At 56.0% G+C, this 22,765-nt stretch overlaps 9 protein-coding genes across 9 annotated transcripts; 3 read left to right on the forward strand and 6 right to left on the reverse strand.

Annotated features, from left to right (window-relative positions):
• Positions 1-1,082: 1,082 nt before the first annotated feature.
• On the reverse strand, positions 1,083-1,517 carry IWZ02DRAFT_350579 (heterokaryon incompatibility; the record flags this gene model as incomplete). The annotated part of the gene is made up of 1 exon (XM_066764246.1): positions 1,083-1,517. A coding segment is annotated over one exon (435 nt), but the record flags the coding sequence as incomplete, so codon positions are not given.
• Positions 1,518-3,093: 1,576 nt separating this feature from the next.
• IWZ02DRAFT_430555 (uncharacterized protein) lies at positions 3,094-3,741 on the reverse strand (the record flags this gene model as incomplete). The annotated part of the gene is made up of 1 exon (XM_066766082.1): positions 3,094-3,741. One exon carries the CDS (start codon positions 3,739-3,741, stop codon positions 3,094-3,096), a length of 648 nt encoding a protein of 215 aa, XP_066624990.1.
• Positions 3,742-5,042: 1,301 nt separating this feature from the next.
• IWZ02DRAFT_372407 (Sec1-binding region of Mso1-domain-containing protein) lies at positions 5,043-5,726 on the forward strand (the record flags this gene model as incomplete). Its single annotated transcript, XM_066764629.1, has 1 exon — positions 5,043-5,726. One exon carries the CDS (start codon positions 5,043-5,045, stop codon positions 5,724-5,726), a length of 684 nt encoding a protein of 227 aa, XP_066624991.1.
• Positions 5,727-6,239: 513 nt separating this feature from the next.
• On the forward strand, positions 6,240-9,384 carry IWZ02DRAFT_170115 (GTPase-activating protein-like protein gyp7). Its single transcript, XM_066762190.1, has 3 exons — positions 6,240-6,643; positions 6,693-8,052; positions 8,127-9,384. The coding sequence occupies exons 1-3, from the start codon at positions 6,479-6,481 to the stop codon at positions 9,203-9,205; spliced, it is 2,604 nt and encodes an 867-aa protein (XP_066624992.1). The 5' UTR covers positions 6,240-6,478; the 3' UTR covers positions 9,206-9,384.
• Positions 9,385-10,533: 1,149 nt separating this feature from the next.
• On the forward strand, positions 10,534-11,130 carry IWZ02DRAFT_372324 (heterokaryon incompatibility protein-domain-containing protein; the record flags this gene model as incomplete). Its single annotated transcript, XM_066764621.1, has 1 exon — positions 10,534-11,130. A coding segment is annotated over one exon (597 nt), but the record flags the coding sequence as incomplete, so codon positions are not given.
• Positions 11,131-13,062: 1,932 nt separating this feature from the next.
• Positions 13,063-14,982, reverse strand: IWZ02DRAFT_396926 (acyl-CoA dehydrogenase/oxidase; the record flags this gene model as incomplete). The annotated part of the gene is made up of 2 exons (XM_066765594.1): positions 13,741-14,982; positions 13,063-13,660 (listed from the first exon to the last, which is right to left on the reverse strand). Coding segments are annotated over exons 1-2 (1,368 nt in total), but the record flags the coding sequence as incomplete, so codon positions are not given.
• Positions 14,983-20,120, reverse strand: IWZ02DRAFT_443709 (uncharacterized protein). The gene is made up of 6 exons (XM_066767048.1): positions 19,848-20,120; positions 19,645-19,793; positions 19,453-19,576; positions 19,238-19,408; positions 15,523-19,190; positions 14,983-15,341 (listed from the first exon to the last, which is right to left on the reverse strand). Exons 1-6 carry the CDS (start codon positions 19,876-19,878, stop codon positions 15,306-15,308), a joined length of 4,179 nt encoding a protein of 1,392 aa, XP_066624995.1. The 5' UTR covers positions 19,879-20,120; the 3' UTR covers positions 14,983-15,305.
• Positions 20,121-20,388: 268 nt separating this feature from the next.
• IWZ02DRAFT_443716 (uncharacterized protein) lies at positions 20,389-21,598 on the reverse strand. Its single transcript, XM_066767049.1, has 2 exons — positions 21,214-21,598; positions 20,389-21,163 (listed from the first exon to the last, which is right to left on the reverse strand). The coding sequence occupies exons 1-2, from the start codon at positions 21,467-21,469 to the stop codon at positions 20,535-20,537; spliced, it is 885 nt and encodes a 294-aa protein (XP_066624996.1). The 5' UTR covers positions 21,470-21,598; the 3' UTR covers positions 20,389-20,534.
• IWZ02DRAFT_443718 (tubby C-terminal-like domain-containing protein) lies at positions 21,599-22,600 on the reverse strand. Its single transcript, XM_066767050.1, has 2 exons — positions 22,154-22,600; positions 21,599-22,106 (listed from the first exon to the last, which is right to left on the reverse strand). Exons 1-2 carry the CDS (start codon positions 22,482-22,484, stop codon positions 21,838-21,840), a joined length of 600 nt encoding a protein of 199 aa, XP_066624997.1. The 5' UTR covers positions 22,485-22,600; the 3' UTR covers positions 21,599-21,837.
• Between the last annotated feature and the right edge of the window lie 165 nt (positions 22,601-22,765).

Consider the following 22,765-nt stretch of genomic DNA (forward strand, 5'->3'; position numbering starts at 1 on the left):
GTTAGTCTCCTTGGCTGGCGTTCTGTTTGGCGGAACCACTCTAGATAGCCTTGCCACCGTGAAATGGAGTCTGGCTGGCATTGGCGCTCCTCTTCTCTCGACCGATCGGAAGATTCCATTCTTGGTCTTCGACGGCACTCGATTTCGTAGCACCATTCAAGACAACGTTCATCCAACGTAAACTCCGTTTCGTCGGACGCTTCCATTACGGGTCTTTTACCGCGCTCCCATTGACGAAACCACTCGAGATGTTTTCTTTCGCGTGCTTGTACCCACTCGCGATGATCTTCTTGCCTTTCAATAAACCACTGGTAATACTTTTGCCCCTTTTCAGGACTGTTTCTTCCTCGACACATATGTTTTGCGCACATCCACTTTGAACGCTGCGCATGGTGCTTTCGGTAATCCTTCCAATTCTCAAACATGGATTCGGAGTTAAAGTCTTTCGGTGCCACGCCAAGCACAAGCATAAAGCCCGTGATGACTGCGGATTCTTGCAAGGTGAGCCGAGAAAGGCCTCCCCCAACCCCCCCATGCCTAAGACGGCTAAAACTTTCGTGCAGAGCGAGCGGCGGAGTACATAAACAATAGTAAAAAATTGACAGTATGGCGTCGAAAGCCTGGCAAGCATATGTCGCTAGCTCCTTGCGTAATACCGAAATTCGTTCGCTGCCCAGGTATTCATTGAAAAGTGCAAATATTGACTTGTCCCTCCCAAACAGTCTCTCCGCCAGGTTTGGCAAATCACGTTCATTCGCTGGCAGTCCCGAACCGAGGAGTACATCAAGTATTACTTCGGACTCTGGCTTGTTGTAGTCGATTTCGATGTGGTCAACAGGCGATGTGCCGTCGCTGTTGGCAGCTACCAAGCCAAGCAACCCGTAGACACGATCTTGAGGTCGGCTGCTTTCGAATCCGGACTCTGTAACCCAAAGTAACATTTGCAATAGCTCAGAATCTCCTCCTCCCTGACGTAGGAGGAACTGTTTGTCGATGGGAAAGTCCTCATATTTTTCGAATTGACCGAGCGTTGTGTGTAAGGACTCGAATTCCAGTTCCCAGTTGCCTATCCAAACGGCAACACGTTTTGCGCAAGAAATTTCTTGTGCCATCCAGATGCGGCCCCAATATTCATTGCCCTGTACACGACGCGCGGCAAGCTTCGCATTTTTCGCCGTTGAGTTGGACCCCTTTCCTTTATGTCCGCGAGGATCAAAGCTTGCCATATGTTCCCCATCTTTTTCGGACATTCCAAGCCAAGTCAAGGATTGCTTCGCGTTCTGGTATATCTTTCCCATTATTGGGATTTGCTGTGCCATTTCTTCGCCGTCATCCTGGTTGAGAGAGATTCTGTCGGTCCAGATCCAACGGTCAAACATTCTTCGGCTCCATGCCCAGTTAAGAAAACGCCCAAGGTTCTCATGTATTGGAAACAGGTCCCTTTGATCGGCTTCGTTGCCAAGGTAAACATGTCTGGTTGGCTTCGGATCCCCCCAGACGTAGGAAAGCGCTTCGTATTCGAATTCACTTCGCTCGACATGACGAATGATGCATGCAACGGCGTTGTTGACTTTTTGTTCTTCGATCTTGATGACGCGAATCGTCGAAGGGGTAGCGAGCGGAGCATATTGGTACTCGGATGACATGATGAATGGCCGGGATAAGGCTCAGTTGGATTTCAAAGCTCTTCTAGTGGCTGACTTGCAGCCTTGCGAGCCAAAGGCCCAATTGACCTTGTGATCTGAGACTCTAGCTGTCAGTTACGAAACCTTTGGATTTGCCCAAAAAGATCTTACAGGGACATTGACCGGGTCAGTAAACAAGGATGCAGAGATGGTGTAGTGATGAGCAGGTTGTGAGATGAGTACGTGGGGAGCGAGCGATTGTCAAAGAAAAAGACGTCGAGGACAGCAGTGTCAGACAGTTCCTTGCACTGCCTCATCCTGCCCCACCCCTCAACCGAATCAGGATTTCTAAGCGACAAGCCGTAGGCTTTCGTTGGATCTTCTAGTGAGGAAACCTCCGCAGACGGTCAGCAGGAAATTTCCCGATCAGGAGACTACTCCACCACCTCAGCCAATCAAACGGCGTGTGCGACGCTTGGAAAGGCAAAGGCTTCCTTTGACGACCGACGAGATTATTCGAGCAGCATGCCTTGGTTTCCGCCGAGGCCGAGACAACGTTGGATGCGTGTCCAAGAGCGAAAGGTCCATGAATTAGCGCAAGACAACGACGACGTCGTTTCTTGAGCCCCGCAAAGGTCGCCAACTGGAATCTATTTGCGCCAAAAGCTCGTTAGCATCGCCTAAACCACACAAAAGGGGCAGCAGTGACCAAAGCATATACGCACATGGCATCGAGGGCATGTCTACGTGGACAGCGTGATTAGAGTGCAAATCAATATGACACGAAACGAGAGGACTCGGTCTGCAATGAGATGAGACGAGATTGTGAAAGCGGCGGAAGAATTTGCGGAAGAGGTCAATGTATTTCGGCCGCGTGCGACCTAGCGAAGAGGCGATGGGAGGAAGTCGCGCCGCACCTGCCTCCTTCAATCAATTGAATGAGCAAGCGCCTCAATTTTTCCCCTCAGTTCCATCTTGTCTGTCGAGTCTTTTCCGTTTCGGTGATGTTGGGGGTCCTTCCTGGCTGTAGCGCAGCCATGGCTCGTGGAATAAACGGTCGATGAAGGGGACACCAGAAGTGCGTCGATAGATCAACGGCTTTGTGGATTCAACAAGGCCATGATAGCGGTCTCTGATGCGGTGAATTTTGGAGCTGTTGGCGAGATTGTGGATGAGTATCCTCATCGTGAATGACTAAATGCGCAGTTTTAGGTTTGTTTTGTCTGGTGGAGCATTGGTGGATAGAAGGTGAGATAATGTCGTCTCTTGATGAATTGTAATATGTACGTGCCTCGAGGCTTGCTCAGGCAGATGCATAAAAACGAAACGAGACCTTGCCACTTGGGTGACGGTGAGAATTTACAGCTCTCATGGCGATTCTGTGGATGGACATATTCTGGATCTGCTGAGTAAGGTAGGTAGTGTACAGTGCGGTCTATTTCCGTCGTGCGAGAGAGAGAAAGGGGGATCATTCCGTGTTTTTGTTTCTTCTCTTTTCTCCCGAGGCAGTTGTTGGGTCGAAAAACTGCAAGAGCATCTCTTCTTCGCCCCACGTGTCGAAGTCCACCTCATCGTCGTCGAATTCGACGTCATCTGCGAATTTGCATCTCCGGAATGGCGTTAATCGCAACGTCAGTCGTAAGCCCGCTTTGGGAATCTCAAAATTCCCAGTCCATTGAGTCGTCCGAGAAGCCCAATAAGGGAACGAGAAGCGTTCGCTTGCCTCCCCCCTTGTTGTCAATCCTGAGTCCTGGCCAAGATCTTGTTCTGCCGGATAGTCTATATCTTGCCACGGAGAATGTTTTGCAGATTCGCACGGTCTTGCAGTAGTCTTGCCATCGTCTCGAAAAAGGAGTGCAAGATGATAGCCCGACATGATCGCTCGATCCTGGACGTTGAGCTTGAATCCATTGAGGTAGATGTGATCAAGGCTTTCTCTCGTAATCATGTGAATCTTCATGGCCATGTCATCCCAGAAATTCGTGAACATAAAATCAATGGCATCAAAAGCCTGTAGAGTACGCTGCACGAATGCTTTATGCCGTCGTGAGGTGCGATGGCTTCCCACAAAGGCTCTTGGGAAGTCGGACAAGAGCTCCTCAAACACCCCATGCATGTTCGATAGGCCTCGAAGTAACAGTTTGGCGACGTCGTAGATACCACCCGATGTGAATCGTAGCTGCGACTCCAACACAGCTTCAAGGAGCACATTGGAAGGCGGTTTGTTGGAATCGACGCTGATGAGTTCAACGGGTGATGTGCCATCACTGTGTGGAGATAGAAGATGGCGCACGCTTATTTGTCGAGGCAAAGCCTCCACTGCATCGCGGAAGCAGATGGAGTTGGCCGCAGAATGTATCCCAATCAGGCGACCGACCCGTTGCTGAACATGGGCTGGGCCAATCAAATCAGGCGCGCCAAACCATATCTAGTTTAGCTCAAGTCGAGAACCAAGGTCGAACGTAGCAGAATTGAAGATGAAGAAACAGTCTGCCTGTCGTCGACCTGGGCGGTGTGATGAGATAGGTGGCAGAATTCAGGGGACTGAGGAGTCGAGACTGTTCGTGCGCAAGTGGATCGTTATGGGCACACTGATGCTGATTGCTCAGACCTTCAACATGATGGAACGGAGCAATCAAGTCGCAATGACTGGCTTGAATGGGAATGAATAGCTCCAATCAGAAAGAGACAGGAAGAGCGTGTTGGTGTGGCTGTCAGCGCCATGACGACCGTTGGTTGGTGTTGAGTTGCTGCCGGGTAACGGGGCGGTGACGGACGGAGGCGGCGCGAAGCGAAGCGAAGCGAAGGGAAAAGTGGCCCGGGCCATGGATCGTCAGGGTCATTTATTCATTTTTTGTTCGGGCCACTCTGTACATGTGCGACGGGGCTTGTGTGTGGTTGTCTGGGATGTGTTGACAACCTCTCGCTCTGCATTTATCGTTTTTCCTCATGGGCGCAGGCCGGAGTGGCAGATGTTGATAAAGATAAGTTCGAGATGAGATGTCGAGACCGGAAGGCTGTGGCTGGGCGAGGCGGTGCTGCTGTCGGGTGTGGCTCTTTGACCACCAGACCTGACCACCTCAGAGTCAGGCGTCAAAGCCCGAATCCACCTCAACTCTCAACATCCTGCCCTCGTCTTCAATTACAACTGCCGTAACTATCAAGCAGTCTACCATACAACCGCATCTCCATTCCTCGCCAAAATCTACACGTAGGGCGTGGCCCTCTTGAAACCGACGGGAGTTTCGCCGCGCATTGAGCTCCATCGCTGCCCGCCGGACTGTGCGCGCTTCCGTCCTTGGCTGCGGCCCCTCCGTCACCACCATCTATCTCTCCGCTGCCGCCACGACCTCTCCCTTCCATTACACCCACCGACCATCACCGGCAGTCTAGTCGCTTCGACGCTGCCTGTCCGCCATGTCGTCCTACCTCTCCAACCTCCTCACCACCACCACCTCGCGATACAATTCGCTGCGACGCAACCTCCTCGACAGCGAAGGCGACGGCGACACCGAAGACGACACGCACATTGCCCGCGTCCTGCGCGCATACTACATGGAAAAGGGCCGCCCGTTTCCGCCCTGGCTGCCGCCCGACCCAAAGGCTCCCGCTACGCCCTCGACCCAGCAGTTTGTGCGCTCAACGGCACCCCAGACGCAGCAGAGCGCGCCAAGCAGAGGCGGCCTCAGCGACCTCTGGGACCCGCCGGCACAGCAGGCTCCTCCGACACAGCCCACCTCTCTGCGCAACCGCCCGGCGCCGCGCATGGTCAACTCGCAGGGCAGGGTGCTGCCGCCGCAAGACGTCATGAGCAGCCAGGGGCGACCACTGCCCAGCCAGCGCGCTGGCAGCTACCAGAGCACGCAGTCGACATTGTCGTCGCGGCCCTCGGTCGACACGCCGCCGCCGGGAAGCAGTGGAGGAGGAGGAGGAGCCACAGCTCAAGAGCGACTGAAGCAACGGCTTTGGGGGTCGGGCAGATCGGGCAGTCCTACCGGCAGCGTCAGCCCCGGAGGTACTGGACTATCAACACCTACGCGCAACCCATTTGAGAGATCTCACAGTGCTAACCCCCCGTCCACAGGGGGTCGGTTCAGATGATAGGGACGGACGGACGGACGGACGGACGGACGACGAGCAACGGAACAGACGATGCGAACCCTCGATTGCCATTGCCGACCGACGAAGATTAATCCTAGCGGGCCTAGGGCGGGTATGCCCATGTCGAGGATTGCATAGCGCTGGGCGGGTCATGTGTGGCGTTACGGAGACTGGGACATGAGGGGCTACAGTTTGCTGCGTGCTTGCAGGCTCAGGCTGGACACTGACGGACTGGCTGGTAATGAGGAGGATGAAGGGCGGAAAAGCAGTCTTTCACTGTGGGTTAATTGCGACGGATGGCGTCCAGAGGATGGCATGGCATGAGATTGCTGGAATCATGGCACTTGGTTGTTCGGATCCACTTGATTGAATTTGTGACGCCACGACTTTAGGCAGCAGAATAAATTCTCACTACCTGCAGTGGGCTTTGATGCCCTTTTGCGTGTGAAAACATTTAATGTTAGCACGAGAAACAATTCATATCCACTTAACTGTTTCTCCAGCGAAGTCAACACCGAGAAAAGTGACGGTTGGTTGCGCCACAGTGAACCTAGATCGAATCGAAGAACAAGAGTGTGGCGCAGCTCAACCCCGCTAGCGCTAGACGTCATCGGCCCATCCCCGCCATCCCCATCCATCAGATCTCACTACACCAGGCTGCCCTATCACGCCCCAACGCGGCCCTGTGACCGCCCTACCGCTGCGCCTTTCCATCCACCCACAGACCCACTTGTCGCATATAAACCTCCATCATGGCCTCTTCATCGAGCGCCCCCTCTGCTCCCGAATCCTCTCCTAGCCCGCCGTCACCTACGGCTTCCTTTTACGACATGTCTGATGACGAGGAGGGCGAGTACAACACCATCAAGCACACCAGCAGTGGAAAGGGTGTCAAGCTACTCTTCACCAAGAGCAAGGTTAGTAGAACATCTCCTGCCAATAAATAACGTAGCTGAGAGCGCTCAGGTCTACGTGCATCCGACGCCTTCGGCCAAGGACAACATTCCCGGCTTCATCGCCCTTGTTCAACAAAAGTCGGGCGACTCCGAGTCCAGCGATGCGCGTCCGTCGTCATCCGCCGCCGCGTCCTCACTGCTCCTTTCCTGGGTCCCCGAGTCGTCCCTCGGCGACGCGTACTCGACCTACGTGAAGGTCGACCTCTCCGACTCGTCATCGCCACCGCGCCAGTCTTACCTGGTGCCGCCACCGCCTACCACCACCCATGGCAGCTCGACTCTCGGGACGTATGATTTTGCCGTGCCCGTGTCCGAGATTTACAGTCTGATGGTGCGCCCGCCAAGCATTGGCTGGTGGTTTGGTAGCGTCGTCATCAACACGCGAGCCGGCGATAGTTTTCCCGCGCTCTTTTTCCACGACTCGGAATGTCAAAGCACCATTCTCCAGCGCAAGAAGCTGGCCCGCGAGAGCTTTGATCCTTTCGGTGAGGCCGGCGGCATGTTCTGGGGTGGCGACGAGGTCCTGCGCTGGTTGAAGCGTTACGTGCGCGTCGTGCGTAGCACGGCTGAGCCCAGCATCTATCTCATCGAGCCGAGCGAGGCAGACTTGGTTGGATTTGGACAGGATGAAAAGAAAGACAAAGGAAAGGGCAAAGCGGAGGGCGAGAGCAGCAAGGACGCAGAGAAGAAGACCCCGGGCGGAATGGATCCCATAACAAATGCGCTCAAGCAGGCACAGTGGAACTTTCTCGAGAAGATGAGCCAGGTGACGACCTTCACGCGCCGAACAGCACAGGCTGTGGCCGACAACCCGAAGGTGCCGCCGCAGGTGCGGCGCTTCATGAAGAGTCCTGAGGTTGAGCGCTTGCAAGAAGAATTCGACAGCGCGCGCATTTACCTGGCACGATGGGCCATGGGTATCGCAGAACAGAGCGAGCGCGAGCGTAACCAGCGGATATGGACGGCCAAAGACGTGCTTGCGATGGAGCAGAGCGAGGTGGGCGAGTTTGAGATCCTGGACATGGAGGCGGGCAACCTGTCGCTGAGTGACCGACGAAGACCGGTGACGATGGAAGAGTGGAAAAAGTTTTTCGACCTGACGACTGGAAGGCTGGTTGTCACGCCTGATGAGGTCAAGGAGCGTGTCTTCCACGGCGGGATGGATGCGAATGATGGTGTGAGGAAGGAGGCGTGGCTGTTTTTGCTCGGCGTCTATGAGTGGGACAGCACCGCCGACGAGCGCCACGTAAAGATGAACAGCTTGCGCGACGAGTACATTCGGCTCAAGGGCGCGTGGTGGGAACGCATGGTCGAGGGCAACAACACGGAAGAAGAGACAGAGTGGTGGCGCGAGCAGAAGAATCGCATTGGTATGTGCCCCGATATCTCTCATTCACGACCACATAGGCTGACATTGGCCCATCTTACGGGGTCCGTCATGTAGAAAAGGACGTCCATCGAACAGACCGAAACGTCCCCATATTCGCAGGCGAAGACATTCCTCATCCCGACCCAGACTCGCCCTTCGCCGAGACAGGCACAAACGTGCATCTCGAGCAAATGAAGGACATGCTACTCACGTACAACGAGTACAACAAGGACTTGGGTTACGTCCAGGGCATGTCTGACCTGCTTGCGCCCATTTACGCTGTCATGCAAGACGACGCCGTGGCGTTTTGGGGATTTGTCGGCTTCATGGAGCGCATGGAGCGCAACTTTCTTCGCGACCAAAGCGGTATGCGCCTGCAGCTTCTCACCCTCGACCAGCTCGTACAGCTACTGGACCCGACTCTATACCTTCACCTCCAAAGCGCCGACTCGACCAATTTCTTCTTCTTTTTCCGCATGCTACTAGTATGGTACAAGCGCGAATTCGAATGGTCCGATGTGCTGCAACTATGGGAGCGTCTCTGGACCGACTACCTCTCGTCCAACTTTCACCTTTTCATCGCGCTCGCCATCCTCGAAAAGCATCGCGACGTCATCATGCAGCATCTTCGCGGATTCGACGAAGTCCTCAAGTACGTCAACGAGCTCAGCGGCACCATCGACCTCGGCTCGACGCTCGTCCGCGCCGAAGCCCTCTTCCGGCGCTTCCAGCGCACCGTCGAGGCCGTCGACCGCAAGAACTCGCGCTCCTCGCTGCCCATCCCCAGCACCGCCAAGCTCCTCTTACGCCAGCGTCGCCGTCATGCCTCGGCTTCTCCGTCGCCCGCTTCGAGACGCGCCGCCAACGCTCGTGGCAAGTCGACCGCTGTCCAAAATGGCGCGACGCCGCCGCGCGAGGATACTGACGAGGGTAAGGAAGTTATCAGCGACGAGCTGCGCGCGCTTCTCAGCCGCGAGATTCCCCGCTTGGAGCGCGACGAGCAGCGTGGCGCGGGCGAGCCGGGTATTGGCGAAAGCGGCGCACGCGTGAGAGGCAAGATGACGGAGAGTGGCAGTGAGCAGAGAGAAGAGGACACGAGCGCTGAAAGTGGAGATGGCAGTGCAAGTGCAAGTGGAAGCAAGAACGGCGCTTGATCATAGTGGAGTGGTTCAAGACTGCATCCGCATGTCGTCCTCATCCTTTTCCTTTTTCCCTTACATCGGATTGCTCTTTTCTCTTTTCTCTTTTCCCCCTTTCTTTCAGGCTGGAGCGGTGGCTAGGTACCTTACGAATGGGACTGGACTGGACTGGACTGGGATCCGGGACGCAACACGCGGTGGTGCTGGGACGGCGGATGTCGACTTTTCAATACGACGGCTATGGACGGTCAGGTACTTGAGGTTTACCTTGATAGGTAGGTATGTAGTGGGTACCGTGGGTAGGCAGCGGCAGCGTACTGCATGCTTGCAAGGATGCATAGATCCTGAGTGTCTCTAGAGATCCAAGTAGGAATGAACGAATACCTACTTGTCCTTCTAACCCTCTGGCCACTTAAGTACCTACCTGGGGTACTCTATGTGGATGGACATCACTCTATACCTCGAGGACAGAAAGGTTGGAAGGGAGACGTCGAGTTGAGGCATCCATCCGCTTACGCAATCGGTCGTGATAGGGAGGAGGGAGGGAGTGGCGCGACTGCCTCCTCCGCGCGCGCACATTTGTTGGAACAGAAACATCTGGCTACGCCAAGATTTTCTTTCACCCTCTCCCTCTTCGACCTTCAATTCATTGCTGTCCTTCGTTGTTGTCGTTGATCGCCTCGCCAACTCTTCGTCACATCTCGCTCGCTTGAAGTCGCGCTTTGTCGTCGATGCAGACTCCCTGGTCCGGGACGCCCGCTTCCTCACCACCGCGACGCCATTCTTCAGGCTTGAGAGCGCTGTGATGGTGAGTCTTGGCTTGTTTCTGCGCAATTGTCGCGAGGAGATGCTAACGTGCTCTTTCAGGGACGCTCTGCGAAGACCACGCTGCTCGCTGCTTTCGTCGTGAACGTTGACTTTAACGAACCTGAGAACAGAAAAATCGCAGCATGTTGCCTATTTTGGCCCCCGTTGCGCATTTTCAAAGCCGCAACGCCGCTGCATGGGGCATATGCATCACCACCTTGGCTGTCTGTCAACCCGTCGAACAGGCTGTGCAAGCGCGAAAGCTCGCTCCTCGTGGCAACCTCGCCAGTGCACTCGCCGAGCCGGACCAGCTCCTGCCAGAGTTGCCGAAGCCGCCTGTCTATTTTTGGCGGCTTTTTGACCCCAGAAGTATTGCTAGGAGCCACAGCGATTGCTGACGCTGCTGTCAAGAGAGACCCCTCTCTTTCGCTTACCTTCGCCATATAAGGATGGAGCCGCACCACAGCCTTCTCTGACCTTGAATGCTTCTTCGGTCAATATCTAGACTTCACCACAGCTTCTCCTTCTCCATGGCAATGAAGAATGAATTTCCGTATGACAGACTCGCCACACCGTCCACGATCCGCCTCGTCAGGCTAGAGGAAAAAAAACATCATGGTCTCATCGTTTGCACCGTCTGCTACAAGGAGCAAAGCCAATTCACGTACAAGGCGTTGTCATACCGCTGGGGAGATGACACCGAAACCCGACAAATCTACCTTCGTAGGAGACCCGGTGGCACACGGTACTTGTTCCCGGTCCATGATAGCCTGGGGCGCTTTCTCGATCTGGCATGGAACCACAGGTTGTTCGAGTCATGGCTCTGGACTGACAAAATCTGCTTGAACCAACGAGATGGAACAGAGAAAAAGCAGCAAATTCCTCGAATGGGCGACATCTTCCGCAACGCCAAAAAGGTGTTGATCTGGCTCGACATGACCAAAAGAGATATCGAGAGTTTGTCACCCATTCTGGACATTGGGGGTTATTCTCTGGGGCGTCGGTGGGAAAGTTCCCGAAATATCGCCAGGTTTTCAGTAGAGACGCGCCTCGCCGCCGTGAAACTTTCGCAGCTCGAATACTGGAGACGTGTCTGGGTTGTTCAAGAGTATGCTAGTGCCAAGGAGGCGATCGTCATCCTTGGAAACAAGCAGGCCAGCTTCGAAAATGTTCTGGAAGGGTTGTGGGCCCTTCTTTACCTGATGCAAGGTCCGAATACACTTTTCAAGGCTCACATTCCCACCACACAAGAACTGAGAGCTTTGCGTCTCCATGGCGGCAAGAGAAAACTATGGACGGTACTCGAAAACATGACTACGGGAAACTATTTCAGCAAAGACATTCAAGACCGAGTCTATGGTGCGATGGCATTAGTGGCGCCTCACCAAGACGGCACATATCCACTAGACAAGATCGTGGTAGACAAGCAAAAGAAGCCATCTGAAGTGCTTCTCGATGCAGTCCTCGAGGCACGAGTGCCATGGGAAACATTCCCACAGTGGTTCCAGAGAATCCTACTGGCGCCGAAAGGAATGATACAAAGGCCAATATTCGAAGTCTTCCAGTACTACCTGAACAGTAAGCGGACATCTGAGGACCACAAGAAACTAGTTGGCAATGCTCTCGAGGTCTGCGACGCCATGAATGTCATCTCTGCTCTCCCTGGATCAAGACGAGGTATCCTGGGCGATATCTTGAACATATCCGGCGGCAGTATGTGGGAAGATACCAGCACATTGGAAAACGCTATTCTCATGGGTCTCTCCATGTCTGACGCCTTTTTCAAAAACCACGATACTCGAGGAACACGGGTATTCAGAAACTGGATCTTCGAGCGACGCCAGCAAGCAACAGCGCACAATCGCTGGCGCTGCGGCGCGCACTGTCGAAGCGGCGACGCCAAGGATGATATGCCACGGTACTCTACACACTACCTGGACCTTAAGACGCTGGACGCCAACTCTCTCGCCACGGCGTGTAGCCATTTTTCGCCGTCCTCGCCCCGCTCCTGCAACGGCTCCAAAATGGTGTTTGAGATGCGCAAGGTGGATTTCTGCATAACGTTGCGGCGCAAGAAAATACCTGTACGGATGCAGTATGAATGGGAGGTTCACATCAAGTGGCCACAGGGGTGGCAGGGGGGCCAGATTATCAAACCCCCCTTTACTTATTTTCCTTACTCCTCCCTAGTCAATAGGTAAGGCGCGGCCACTTGGTAGGGATGAGCAAGGGTGAATTTGCTGAATCAACTATTACGACTACTTGGCATGGTGCTGAGCCCACTACCTATCTACTTATCCTCTCTCATCATACGCAAGTCTAGCGCGCCTAGCACATTCACTTCATCCATAGCCGCCGCCGCCGTAGCCGTGGCCAGAGTATATGCCATACATACTACCTTATACCGCTCCCCTACCTATCATCATCCCCATTCCTCTCCCCATGCTGCTAATAGTACATAATTAAGTCTGCACAGAACGAATTCAATGACCTTCTCAGTCACTTTTTTTGACACCCTGTTAAACCAAAGACAAAATACCTGGCCAGTACCACTATGGTACTCCCTGGGTCAGACATAGATAGAACGGTATAGCTATTTAGTAACTCGACTCACACAGCACTAACTCACACTCGTTGTCAGGGCTCTGCTGAAGCTCGAGGGTACATGCCTGCAACTTTCCTCTTTTCGTCTCGTCTCGTCTCGTCTCTTCCTCCTACAATGAATGAGCTAGCATCAAAGCCGAGCCGGAAAGATAAGCGCCCAGTTGAGTTGATTGATGCGTCGATGGATTACACGCGGTTTCGGCCGGAAAAAAAAAAAAAAAAAATTTGGGGAAAGAGAAATGGACGAAAATGAGAATTTGGCGCAGGAGGAGGGCAACGAATGGAACAACACACTCGACCAACTCGTGACGCAGAGAGTGGTGGTTGGTGGGCGACAAGACTTTTTCAACTGTCCAGCTGACAAGTTTCCTGAGAAGCCAAACACCGTCCAATCACTCCCCTCAATCACCCGACTACAACAAGGCCTTGACCGTCTTCACCTTGGCCTCGTCCTTCAGCTCTTCTCTCTGCCCCTTCTCCCCTACCCCCTTCCCCTTCCCCAACCCCAAAAGCCTCCCCGCAACCTTCCGCATGAGCACCTGCTCCGCCCCCTCCGTAATCCTATACCTGCGATGATGCCGCCAAATATGCTCAAACGGTTCGTGCCGGCTATACCCGCGCGCGCCAAAGATCTGAATCGCGCCGTCCGCCGCGCGACACACGAGCCGATTGGCCCACACGTTGCAAACGGCGACGTCGGCACCGACCTCGCGCTCGACGCGCGCCCAGTCGCCGCCGCACGCGTCCATGCGCCGCGCCGTGGCGCGGATCAGGTGGCGCAGGGCTAGGATTTCGGCGTGCGTGCGCACCAGCGGGAAGGAGATTGCTTGGTTGGTGCCGAGGGCGGCGCCGAAGGGCGCGCGGTGCCGTGCGTGCTGCAGGCTGCGTGTGAGGCAGTAGGATGCGGCGCCGAGAGAGGAGGCGGCTTGGCGGATGCGGTTTTCGTGGACGAAGGCTTGGGCGAGGAGGAGGCCGGCGTGGAGGGCCCCGAGGAGGGAGGAGTGGGGGATGAAGACGTTAAAGGAGACGGTTGCGTGGTCGGTTGGCATGTTGAGCGTCCTGTTTGTGCGTGAGTGGTGAGAAGGGGGTGGGTTGGGGTTAGGAGGGAGGTTAGGGGGTGAAATGGGGAGGGGACCAACCACTCGTAGCTCTCGATCACAACGCCCTCGGCGTCGGCTGGGACAATGAAGCAGCTGATCCCATCCTTGTCCCCGTTCTCCCCCGCCGTGCGCGCAAACACGAGACAATGCGTGGCACGATGCATACCCGTCTGCCACATCTTCGTCCCTTTCACCCTCCACCCCTCGACCCCATCCTCGCCCGCCTCCCTCCACGCCCGCGTCTCCATCCACGTCGCATCACTCCCATGCCCCGGCTCCGTCAACCCAAACGTCACCCTCACTTTCCCCGCCAACCGTCCCCCAACCAACGCCTCCCTCTGCTCCTCCGTCCCAAACGCCAACACCATCGCCACATCCGGGAAATTCCCCACAACGCTATGCTCATTCTGCAAGTCGTTAAAAAGCCCCAGTCCCTTAGCCGCCAGATGTTCGCGTATAACGGCCATATCGAGATTAGTACCATCTCGGCCGCCGAGCGACGAGGGGAGGCTGTAGCGCCAGAAGCCGGCGGCGTCGGCGAGGCGGACCGCGTGTGCGAGGAGCGATTCCCATTCGGGGTTTGGGAGGCCGTTGCGGGTGAAGTCTGTGCGCGAGGGTTCGCGGCGGTGGTCGAAGAAGCGGGGGTTGTTGGAGGCGTTTTGGAGGGGGGTTATGGTGCTTGATATGAAGGTGTCGAGGTCGTGTAGGAAGATGGGAAGGTGTGGGGGGAGGTCGGCGGCTGGGGTGGGTGGTGTTGGAGGGGAGGGGGAGGGGGAGGATGATGGTGGTGGTGATGGTGGTTGCGCCATGGTAGTCGTGGCTTTTCAGAGAATTGGTCAAGTTTTTGTTTGACGCACTGGGGGAAAAGAGGGAAAAGCGTGGTTCAGTCTACATATACCTATCCTCGATTGTTAAGTCCGGCGTGGTGTTGCACTGCGGGGATGTCCGAGGTAACGGTTGGAACGAGCCAGCAGGGAGTGGAGTCCGGGGAAAGCTCCTGCACGGACCCACGACTGCATGTGTAGGCAAGGCTGACAGTACAGTGCATACGTCATTGCCTCCACACCCCTGAATGACCTACTTTAGCATGCCCGAGGAGCAGAAAGAAACAACATTTGAATACTGTATCGCGCCACCCTACCCGCTATACAATGCTTGCTGCTGCAGCCCATGATCCCATCCCTGACTATGCACTTCCTTCATTAGCCTTCCCTGCCCCCACCAGTTCATCCCATGCGACAACCACAGGTAAGGGAAAAAAAAATAAAAATAAAAATTAAAACGAGGGAGAAGCAGATGTCCGACTGCGACCTTCACATACAAAGCCAGCCACCCGTGGCCCAGGGATTCGACTCACCAAGCACTTATCCCCTTGAAGAAAAGAAAAGAAAAAAAAAAAAAAAAAATTAGTTGCAAGAAGAAAAGGTCGCGGTCAGAAGACCAGTACTCCGAATCCTTGCAAGAGGTTCCGGGGGATCAGTGATTAGAGTGGAATTAGTTCAGAGTTGTGAATGGAGCGAGGAGTAGAGCGAGTCGAATAGTGTCGGTCAACCATGCAGCCGGGACGACCCGGGCATACCAATCCACCACGTCTGTCTGTCCGGCTACTCGTGCGACTTGGACGAGAGGAACTCCACAGCCTATACGCAACACACACAAATCAGCCCTCCGTCTTTATGTTCATCGTCATCCGTCGTAGTCGTCGTCGTCGTCATCATCATCATCTTGCTTCCTCCTATTTCCGTACATGTCTTTTCGTTCCATCTTCAAGTCTGCCATGCTAAAAACCATGCGCTTGCGACGCCGGAGTCTTCCACGTACCTTGTTGATGTCGTAATCGTATTTTTCCAGCGCCGCCAATGCCTCTGCCCGTGGGTACCCCATGCTAGTCAGGTTCTTCAAGATTGGGTCGTCGTGCTCGGTGCCCGTGCTCAGCGCCCGGCCCAGCTCCGGCTTCTTTGGCGGCTCGAGGCTGGCGCTCTGGTCGACCGAAGTCGAAGGTGCAGCTTCTTGTGGCGCCGCCGAGGTTGGCGCTGGCTGGCTGTCTGAAAGACCGCTAAAGATGGCGTCCCAGTCGTGACCGCTCGCGGCAGTGCTCTGAGCCGCCGGCTTGGAGCTTGCAAAGCTCTGCGTGAGGTGCTCAAAGTCGGAGAAGGAATCCTCGCCAGTCCTCTGGCTCGGCGGGTTCGGGAGAGTGGGCGTGGCCTGGCTGGCGACTGTGTTGCTCTTGCTGGCCGCCGGCGAGTCAAAAACGGGATTGAACTCATCCGCGCCATCCTGGTGTTGCGGAGAGAAAATGTCATCATCTTCCTGGTTGCCAGCGGCATCCTTTGCCTCGGCAAGGTCGTCAAAGCCCGCGTCAAAGTCGTCGTCAAAGGCAGACTTGGACGGCTGTTGCGCCAGCTGCGAGTGGTTGTTGGCGGGAGATGTCGTCTTCTCGGTCGACGGGTATGATTGAGCCGAGTGGTAAGCATCCGAAGGAACTGTAGAGGAGGACGGCGTGTTAGCATTGGAGCCAGAGGGGAATTGCCCCGCCGGTGCTTTCCCAGCAGCGCTCGACCCGCCAAACAACGTCTGGCCTTGGGTAAGGGTCGGCGAGGGAAAGGCCTTTTCAGACGACTGTTGGGAAGCCGTGGGATCCTGACGCGAAGGCAGCAGCCCGTCAAACTCCGGAGGGAACTGGCCAGAGCCCCTGGCGCCACTGCGGCTGCCAGTTGTCTGCTCGTAGCTCGGAGGAGGCTGTTGCGCGCTCGGCGTGGGCAGGTCACCAGCGTTGCGAGAGAAGTCAACATCCTTACCTTCATTCGCAGCACCAGTGGCCGTGCCCGGCCTCGACTCCTGGCGGGCTTGCTGCGGGGATGCCGGGGCAAAGTCGTCTTCGAAACCGCGCTCACTTGCAGAGTCGCTGTCCTCATCAACGCCCAGGTTCTCAATCGGAGGGAATTCCTTGTTGAACTTGGACGCCGAGTCGACCGATCCGTTCAACGAAGAGCCCGTGTGCTGCTTCTCCTGGAACTGGCGACCCGATCCAAATCCAGCAAAGGCCGCATCGAAATCACTCTTGGCCGTGCCAGTCCGGGACGGTCCGCTGAACGACGCCGCAAAGCTGTTCTTGCTGGCCTGACTCTGACCCGTCGTCTCTGGCTGGATGGGTGTCGCCGTTTCTGGAAAGGCGCCTGGCATGTCAGCCGCTTCAGGGGTAGCGAAAGACTGAAAGGTAGCCTTACGCTCCTCGTTGCCCGCGGACCTGGCCGCGTCGCTGCTGTGGCTGACGGCCGGGGAAAGCGAGCGCTGAAAGGGCGAGGGACCGAGTTCAGAACGCTGCGTTTCTGTCCTGTCGAGGGCCTTGGGTTCACCTGCGGAAGCTGAAGATCCCGGCACGTTAGTCGGAGTCTGACTACCATTGCCACCATGCCTGCTCGCCGGCGCCGAGACCTTGACCGAAGAGCTGAAGGAGCCCTGTCGGCCACCTCCTTCGCGGATGGGCAGGATGCTGGAGGAGAATTGACGAGACTCGGGAGGCGCAGGGGGCTCGGCGGCGCGCGGTGACTCATGGTAGGATGAGAGAGGCGGGGACGTGGACGGGGTAGGCACACCTGGTTCCGAAGATTGCACTGATTGACCAGACGGCGCGGAAAAGGCCGGGACATTTGGTTCGGCCTTGGAGAATGAAGTTGGCGGCGGCGGCGGTCCACTGGATTGGTTTCCAAGGGCAGGGCCAAAGAAATTGTCAAAGCTGGCCTGGGCGTTGTCGCGAGAAAATCCAGAAGGAGACATGGCGTTTTCAGCCTGCGGTGCTGGCGATCTCCTAAAGAACGGGTTAGTGTTGTGAGAAGCGTTGGAGGGTGCAGGGCTGGCGGCAGCTGCTGCAGATCCAGGACGAGCGTCTGACGGGCTTTGCGACCCTTCCTTCCTCAATTCATTCATCTCATTCTTCAGCTTGTCGCGCTCCCCCTCGTTCGTGGCAAGCTGCTTCTTGCTAATGGCGACCATGCCCTTCTGCTGTCGGGCCTCGGACCGCATCTTGTCAAGCTGGGGACGCAGCTGGGCAATCTCCGCGTTGGTCTGCCGAATGCGCTCCTTAAGGCTGGCATTCTCTTGCTGGTCGGCATTCAAAGCAGTGGCAACCTGCTGGTGCTGCGTCTGGAGATCTTGATAGTTGCCCTCGAGCATGGCCAGCTCTTGCTGCAGCTTGCGCGTCTCGTTGCGCGAAGCGTTGAGCTTCTCCTCTAGCTGCTTGACAGTTTGAACCTCGGCCTCGAATTGCGTCCTAAATTGCGACAGACGGGACTCGAGGTCGCGCTTCTGCGCAGCCGTGTTGTTGAGGTCGTTCTCGGTGGTTGTCTTCTTGTTGTTGACCTCTTGCATCTGGTTGCGCAGTGTGCTAATCTGGTTCGACATGTTGCCCAACTCAACGCTGTCATCAGAAATCTTTTTGCTCTCTCCTTGCTCGTCTCCAAGCAAATCATCCATGGCGGACGGTTGCTGTGGGGGCGGTGGGCTGCGTCCCTGAGAGCCTCCGGTGCCCTGAGCAGTGAGCGTCTGTCCGAACGACGACGATGGCACGAAAGGCTTGAACATGTTGGACGGGTTTTGCGGAGATGGTTGGAAGGTGACCCGTGAAGGGGATCCAGGAGAAGCTGCTCCACTGCTGAACGGGTCTTTGGCGACACCGAAATTTCCAGAGCCACCGGTAGATTGCTGCTGGACAGGCGGAGAAGAAAAGGCATCCAGACCAAACAAGTCTTCCGTCGCAGACTTTTGAGCCTGAACAGCAGGAGGTTGAGCAAATGCCGCGCTGCTATCGAACGCACTTGGCTGGGTGTTCGCGGGCCTCGCCTGGCTACGCATGCTAGGAGGCACAAGATTCGGAGGGAGTGCAGACGGGAGATATTGGACGCCAGGTTTTGGTCGCTGCTGGCGGATCAAGTGCATGGCGACGGCAAACTCGTCCCGGTTCAGCCGTCCCTCGGAGTTGATATCGGCCAAGTCCCAGATTGCAGCGAGCACGTCTTCGGGCAAACCAGAGTCGCTGAAGAAGAGAACTGCCTGCTCTCCAGTGATGAATCCAGAGCCTGCAGCGTCGACCTTGGTGAATAGCTGATCGTATTGAGCCTTTTCTTGCGGTGTTATCGCCCAGTCGTTTCCAGTTTGCTGCGCTGATTGAGGAGGAGTGACAAACGGAGGCCTCGCGGGCATTGGACTTGCGCCGCGGCTAGCACCACTAAACTGCCGTGGAATGGGTCCCGGAGGTCCATGTGGCCGCGAAGCAGGCGCGCGTCTTGCCGCCGCCTCGTACAATCCAGCAGGTAGAGATGATGGCAGGCCTTTCATCTGGCCGCTGCTGTAAGATGCTATCAAGTGCATGGCGATAATGAATTCGGTGACGCCCAGGGCGCCACGCTGCTCCGTGTCGGCCAGCGCCCAAATGCGGCCGAGGGTCTCGTTTGGCAACCTCGCCTTTTCGAAAATCGTCTTGGCCATCTCTCCTGTATGCAGTCAGCACTGCAATCCGTACATGGTCTCGAGTAAGTACCTGGCAAAAGGCCGTTCTGAGCTCCGGACTTTTCAAACAGACCCGCATACTGTGCGGCCTTGTCTGGCGTCAGAGGAGGGACGCGGATGGGACCGCTCATTTGCGGGGTGATGGGAGAGTGCGCGGGCGGTCCCGGGGGTGCTGAGGATTCGAACTTGGGCAGGGGGCCAGCTACAAGGCGTCAGAAGAGCTCCGTACGATTGTAAAAGACTCACGTCGAAAGGCCAGCTCGGGGCTGGGCTGTCTTCCTGCCTGGTAATGACCAATGAGACGAAGGACCTGACAGAATCCCGATGAGGTGAGGAGGCCTCTGTTTTCCGTGTCTGCGATTTGCCAAATCTTGTCGCGGTCAGCTCCTGAATGTCATCCAAGCTCGGCTCCGAGGTAGTCCCCCGCTGGCTGCGTACCTCTCCCAGGACTGCCGGAGGGAGCTTCGTGCGCTCAAAGAACTTGACGGCCACCTCGCCAGTGACGACGCCCATCTGCTCGGTATCGGCTTGGCGGAAGAGCTCGCCAAAGACGCGCTTCTCCTCGGGCGTGAGGTTGAGCGGCGTGTCTGGGAGCCGTTAGCATTGCACAACGCGGCAATGGGCTCGACGTCTTGACTCACTCAAATCCATGTTTCCAGAGGGGTCGGCCATGTTGTTCCGCTAGGCTGTGTGGCGGTAGCCTGCGCAGGGTCGGAAGTGGGTGGTAACAGCCCAGGGTAGGCGGAGGAGGTCGGGCGGGCCGGTCGAGGACCGTCAGGGTCAAGGCGGAGGGAGGGGAGATGGCGACGACGAGGCGAAGAGACGCAAAGCGCGCAAAAAGACGACGGGGGGAGAGAGAGGACGTGGTGGAAGTTGGCGAAAAGGGTGGATTGATGATGATGATGATGATGATGATGATGGCGGCGGGCGCAGGTGGTCGAGGAGGTAATGCGAGCTGCTCCCAGCGTCGCGGGCCGGATGACTTCGTTGCCAGTGCGCCGTTGCCAGGAAATTGTCTGGCCCCGCTCTCGCTTCAACGCACCTACGCCTCTTTGCTGTCCATCCACTCGATGCATAGTCACGCTGTCAGACTGCTTGCGCCACCGGCGAGCGCACGTCAAGCGCTCCTCTTCCGTCCTCCGCGCCTGTCACTCGCCCAAATGCGGGCGCTAGCCCGGCCACTCCGAGTAGAGAAGAGCTGTATTGTGCCGTGATTGGAGTATCATCTCGCAGGGTGGATCCCGCCATGTATGCTGTACTGTACATTGCGCCGCCTTTCCCAGTTTCCAAACGCCCGAGACTGTTTGTACAATTCATCCATAGACCGCCTAAGTCTGCCTCTGTGCAGGCCTCCTCCGATCGTCAAAGTCGGTCCTGCAGCATCCCAACGCCAGTCCCGAGGACTCCTTCTTGCCCCAAGCTTTGCCCAGCAGCCAGTCCGTGACGCTGATGAAGCGCGTCGTCTTGTCCCAGTCGCCGTTCTCCTCGACATGCTCAATGGTGTGGGTAACGATTCTTCCCTCGTCGTCGAATTCGAAAATAAAGAGACCCTGGAATTCCTCGTCATCCTTGCCGGCGCCTCCCAAAAAGTCGGCAATCTGCTCGATCCCTGCGACGCCGCGGAATATCGCGCCAACGCCTCTGCCCTTGGTCTTGCCGCACGTCTTCCACTTGACAATGAGCTTTTCGCTCCGGTAGTTGGAAGGCGCGCCGCCACCGCCGTTGCGCACCATGCGCTCAGACGTAATGTCGAGGCGGACATTGCCTAGAATGGGCACTCGACCCCAGGCGACAGGTGCGGTCCAGAGGGCAGCCATGTATGCTATGCGCCCACTGACGGTAGGCAGGTGTGGGTGTGTCGATGGAAATAGATGGAGGGTGATTTGCGGAGATATGATTTCTTGGGGCAAAGGGTTTGCGAGGAGCGTGGGTAAACGTTCGTGTAAAATGCGTATTGCTAGTAGCTTGTGTTAGCATCTGACTTTTTTGTGAAGGGAATTGTCTTACTCTTGCCCAGCTTCAGTGTCCGCTCGTCCGGTGGCTTACCGCCCTCGCTCTTGTGCTCTACGGGCAGTGGACTGGGACCTGACGAGCTAAACCATTCGCCCGCCTCGATGCCATCGGGGTTCCGAACTTTTGCAAAACTACGGACGGTGGTGTGGTGGACGGCGGCGGGGGCAGAATGCGAGAGTTTGGCACGGAACGCGCGTGTGCGAATAAGTCGCGTAGGAGGGGCAATCCACCGCATTGTGCCGGTGGTCATCTGTGGAGAGTGGACATAGGCTTGAAGAATGATCGCAGGACGGTGGTGGTGGTGGTGGTGGTGGAGGTGGAGGTGAGGCTGTGGAGTTGAGGGCGAGAATAATGGGGAACTTTCGGGCAGACGCAGGGTTGACGCCGATGGAACAGCTTCCTAGTGCACGAGCCCCATTTTGCTATCGATAAGGCGGTGATGACGTTTCAGTTCAATCATTCGCCAACTTTCCTTTCTCTCCTCGCCTCCCTTTTCTTCGTCCTGTTCACGAGATCATCTTGTCTTCCGGTTTTCTCCTTCATCCCGCGGTATCCCTAAAGCAAAAAACTCAAAGCAAACCGACATCGCAGACACCACCAGCCATCCGACCCGACATTTTACGCGCTGTTGGTGTTCCTGTCGTCCAGACAAACGCATATTGCTACCATCAACGCCATGTCCACGTTCGGCGCCACAAACAGCCAGTATGCCTGCGAGTTGACGAGCAGATCTCGTGCGCTGATTCTCCTGGTAATGTTTGCTACCGTCTGGCCGGTGGGTTCGTGCTTGATCTCTGCACCAGTCTGAGTCCACCGGCCCTTCAACGACAGTGTCTCTGATTTCCCGCCAATCGAGACGAAGGTGCAAGTTGCTCTTTGACTCGCGACTGGTCATCGGGTCAGCGGAATCGAGTGAGGGGGTCTATAGACTTACAGCTCCAGTTCCCGCTCACCTCGCAGATCCTGTTCCCTGAAGGATCTTCGAGATAGTAGCTCGGCAGGCACTTCCAGAGGTGTTTGCGGATGGTGAACAAGTCTCTGCCTTGCGCGTCTTTGACATGCTTCCGGGAGCTGAGTGACATGGCTTTGCCTTCAATTTGAAGAAGCTTCCTGCCGTCAAATGTCTTGACGACGGCGTCGCTTCCTGACCAGGAGATGCTTTCTTTCAAGTCAAGCTTCTCTTGTTTCTGAGCAATGAATTCGGGAAAAAGGCCCAGCTGCGCTGAATACTGAGGGAACTGAGTGGGGTCATCGTGAGTCGTCATCTTGGTTCAAATTTGCAGGTTGCAAAAACGAGGTTGTTCTCCCAGCTGTCGTTTTGCAGGCTGTGCTCTTATCAAGTACACAAAGAAATAGCGCTGACCATTGCACAGCCATGCAGCCCCCAAAGAATCGCCGTGGCAATCGTCAGAGGTTGTACGCCGACTTGGCCATTTGGGGGCAGAACGATCACCACCGGAACAGCCATAGTGCCACATTCCAAAATTGAACCGACAAGAAATGTTTTCGTATAGACTGTACCACCACTTTAATGATATGGCTCTGA

The sequence above is a fragment of the Phyllosticta citriasiana genome, assembly GCF_038021145.1.
Source record: "Phyllosticta citriasiana strain CBS 120426 chromosome Unknown IWZ02scaffold_3, whole genome shotgun sequence".
NCBI lineage: Eukaryota > Fungi > Ascomycota > Dothideomycetes > Botryosphaeriales > Phyllostictaceae > Phyllosticta > Phyllosticta citriasiana.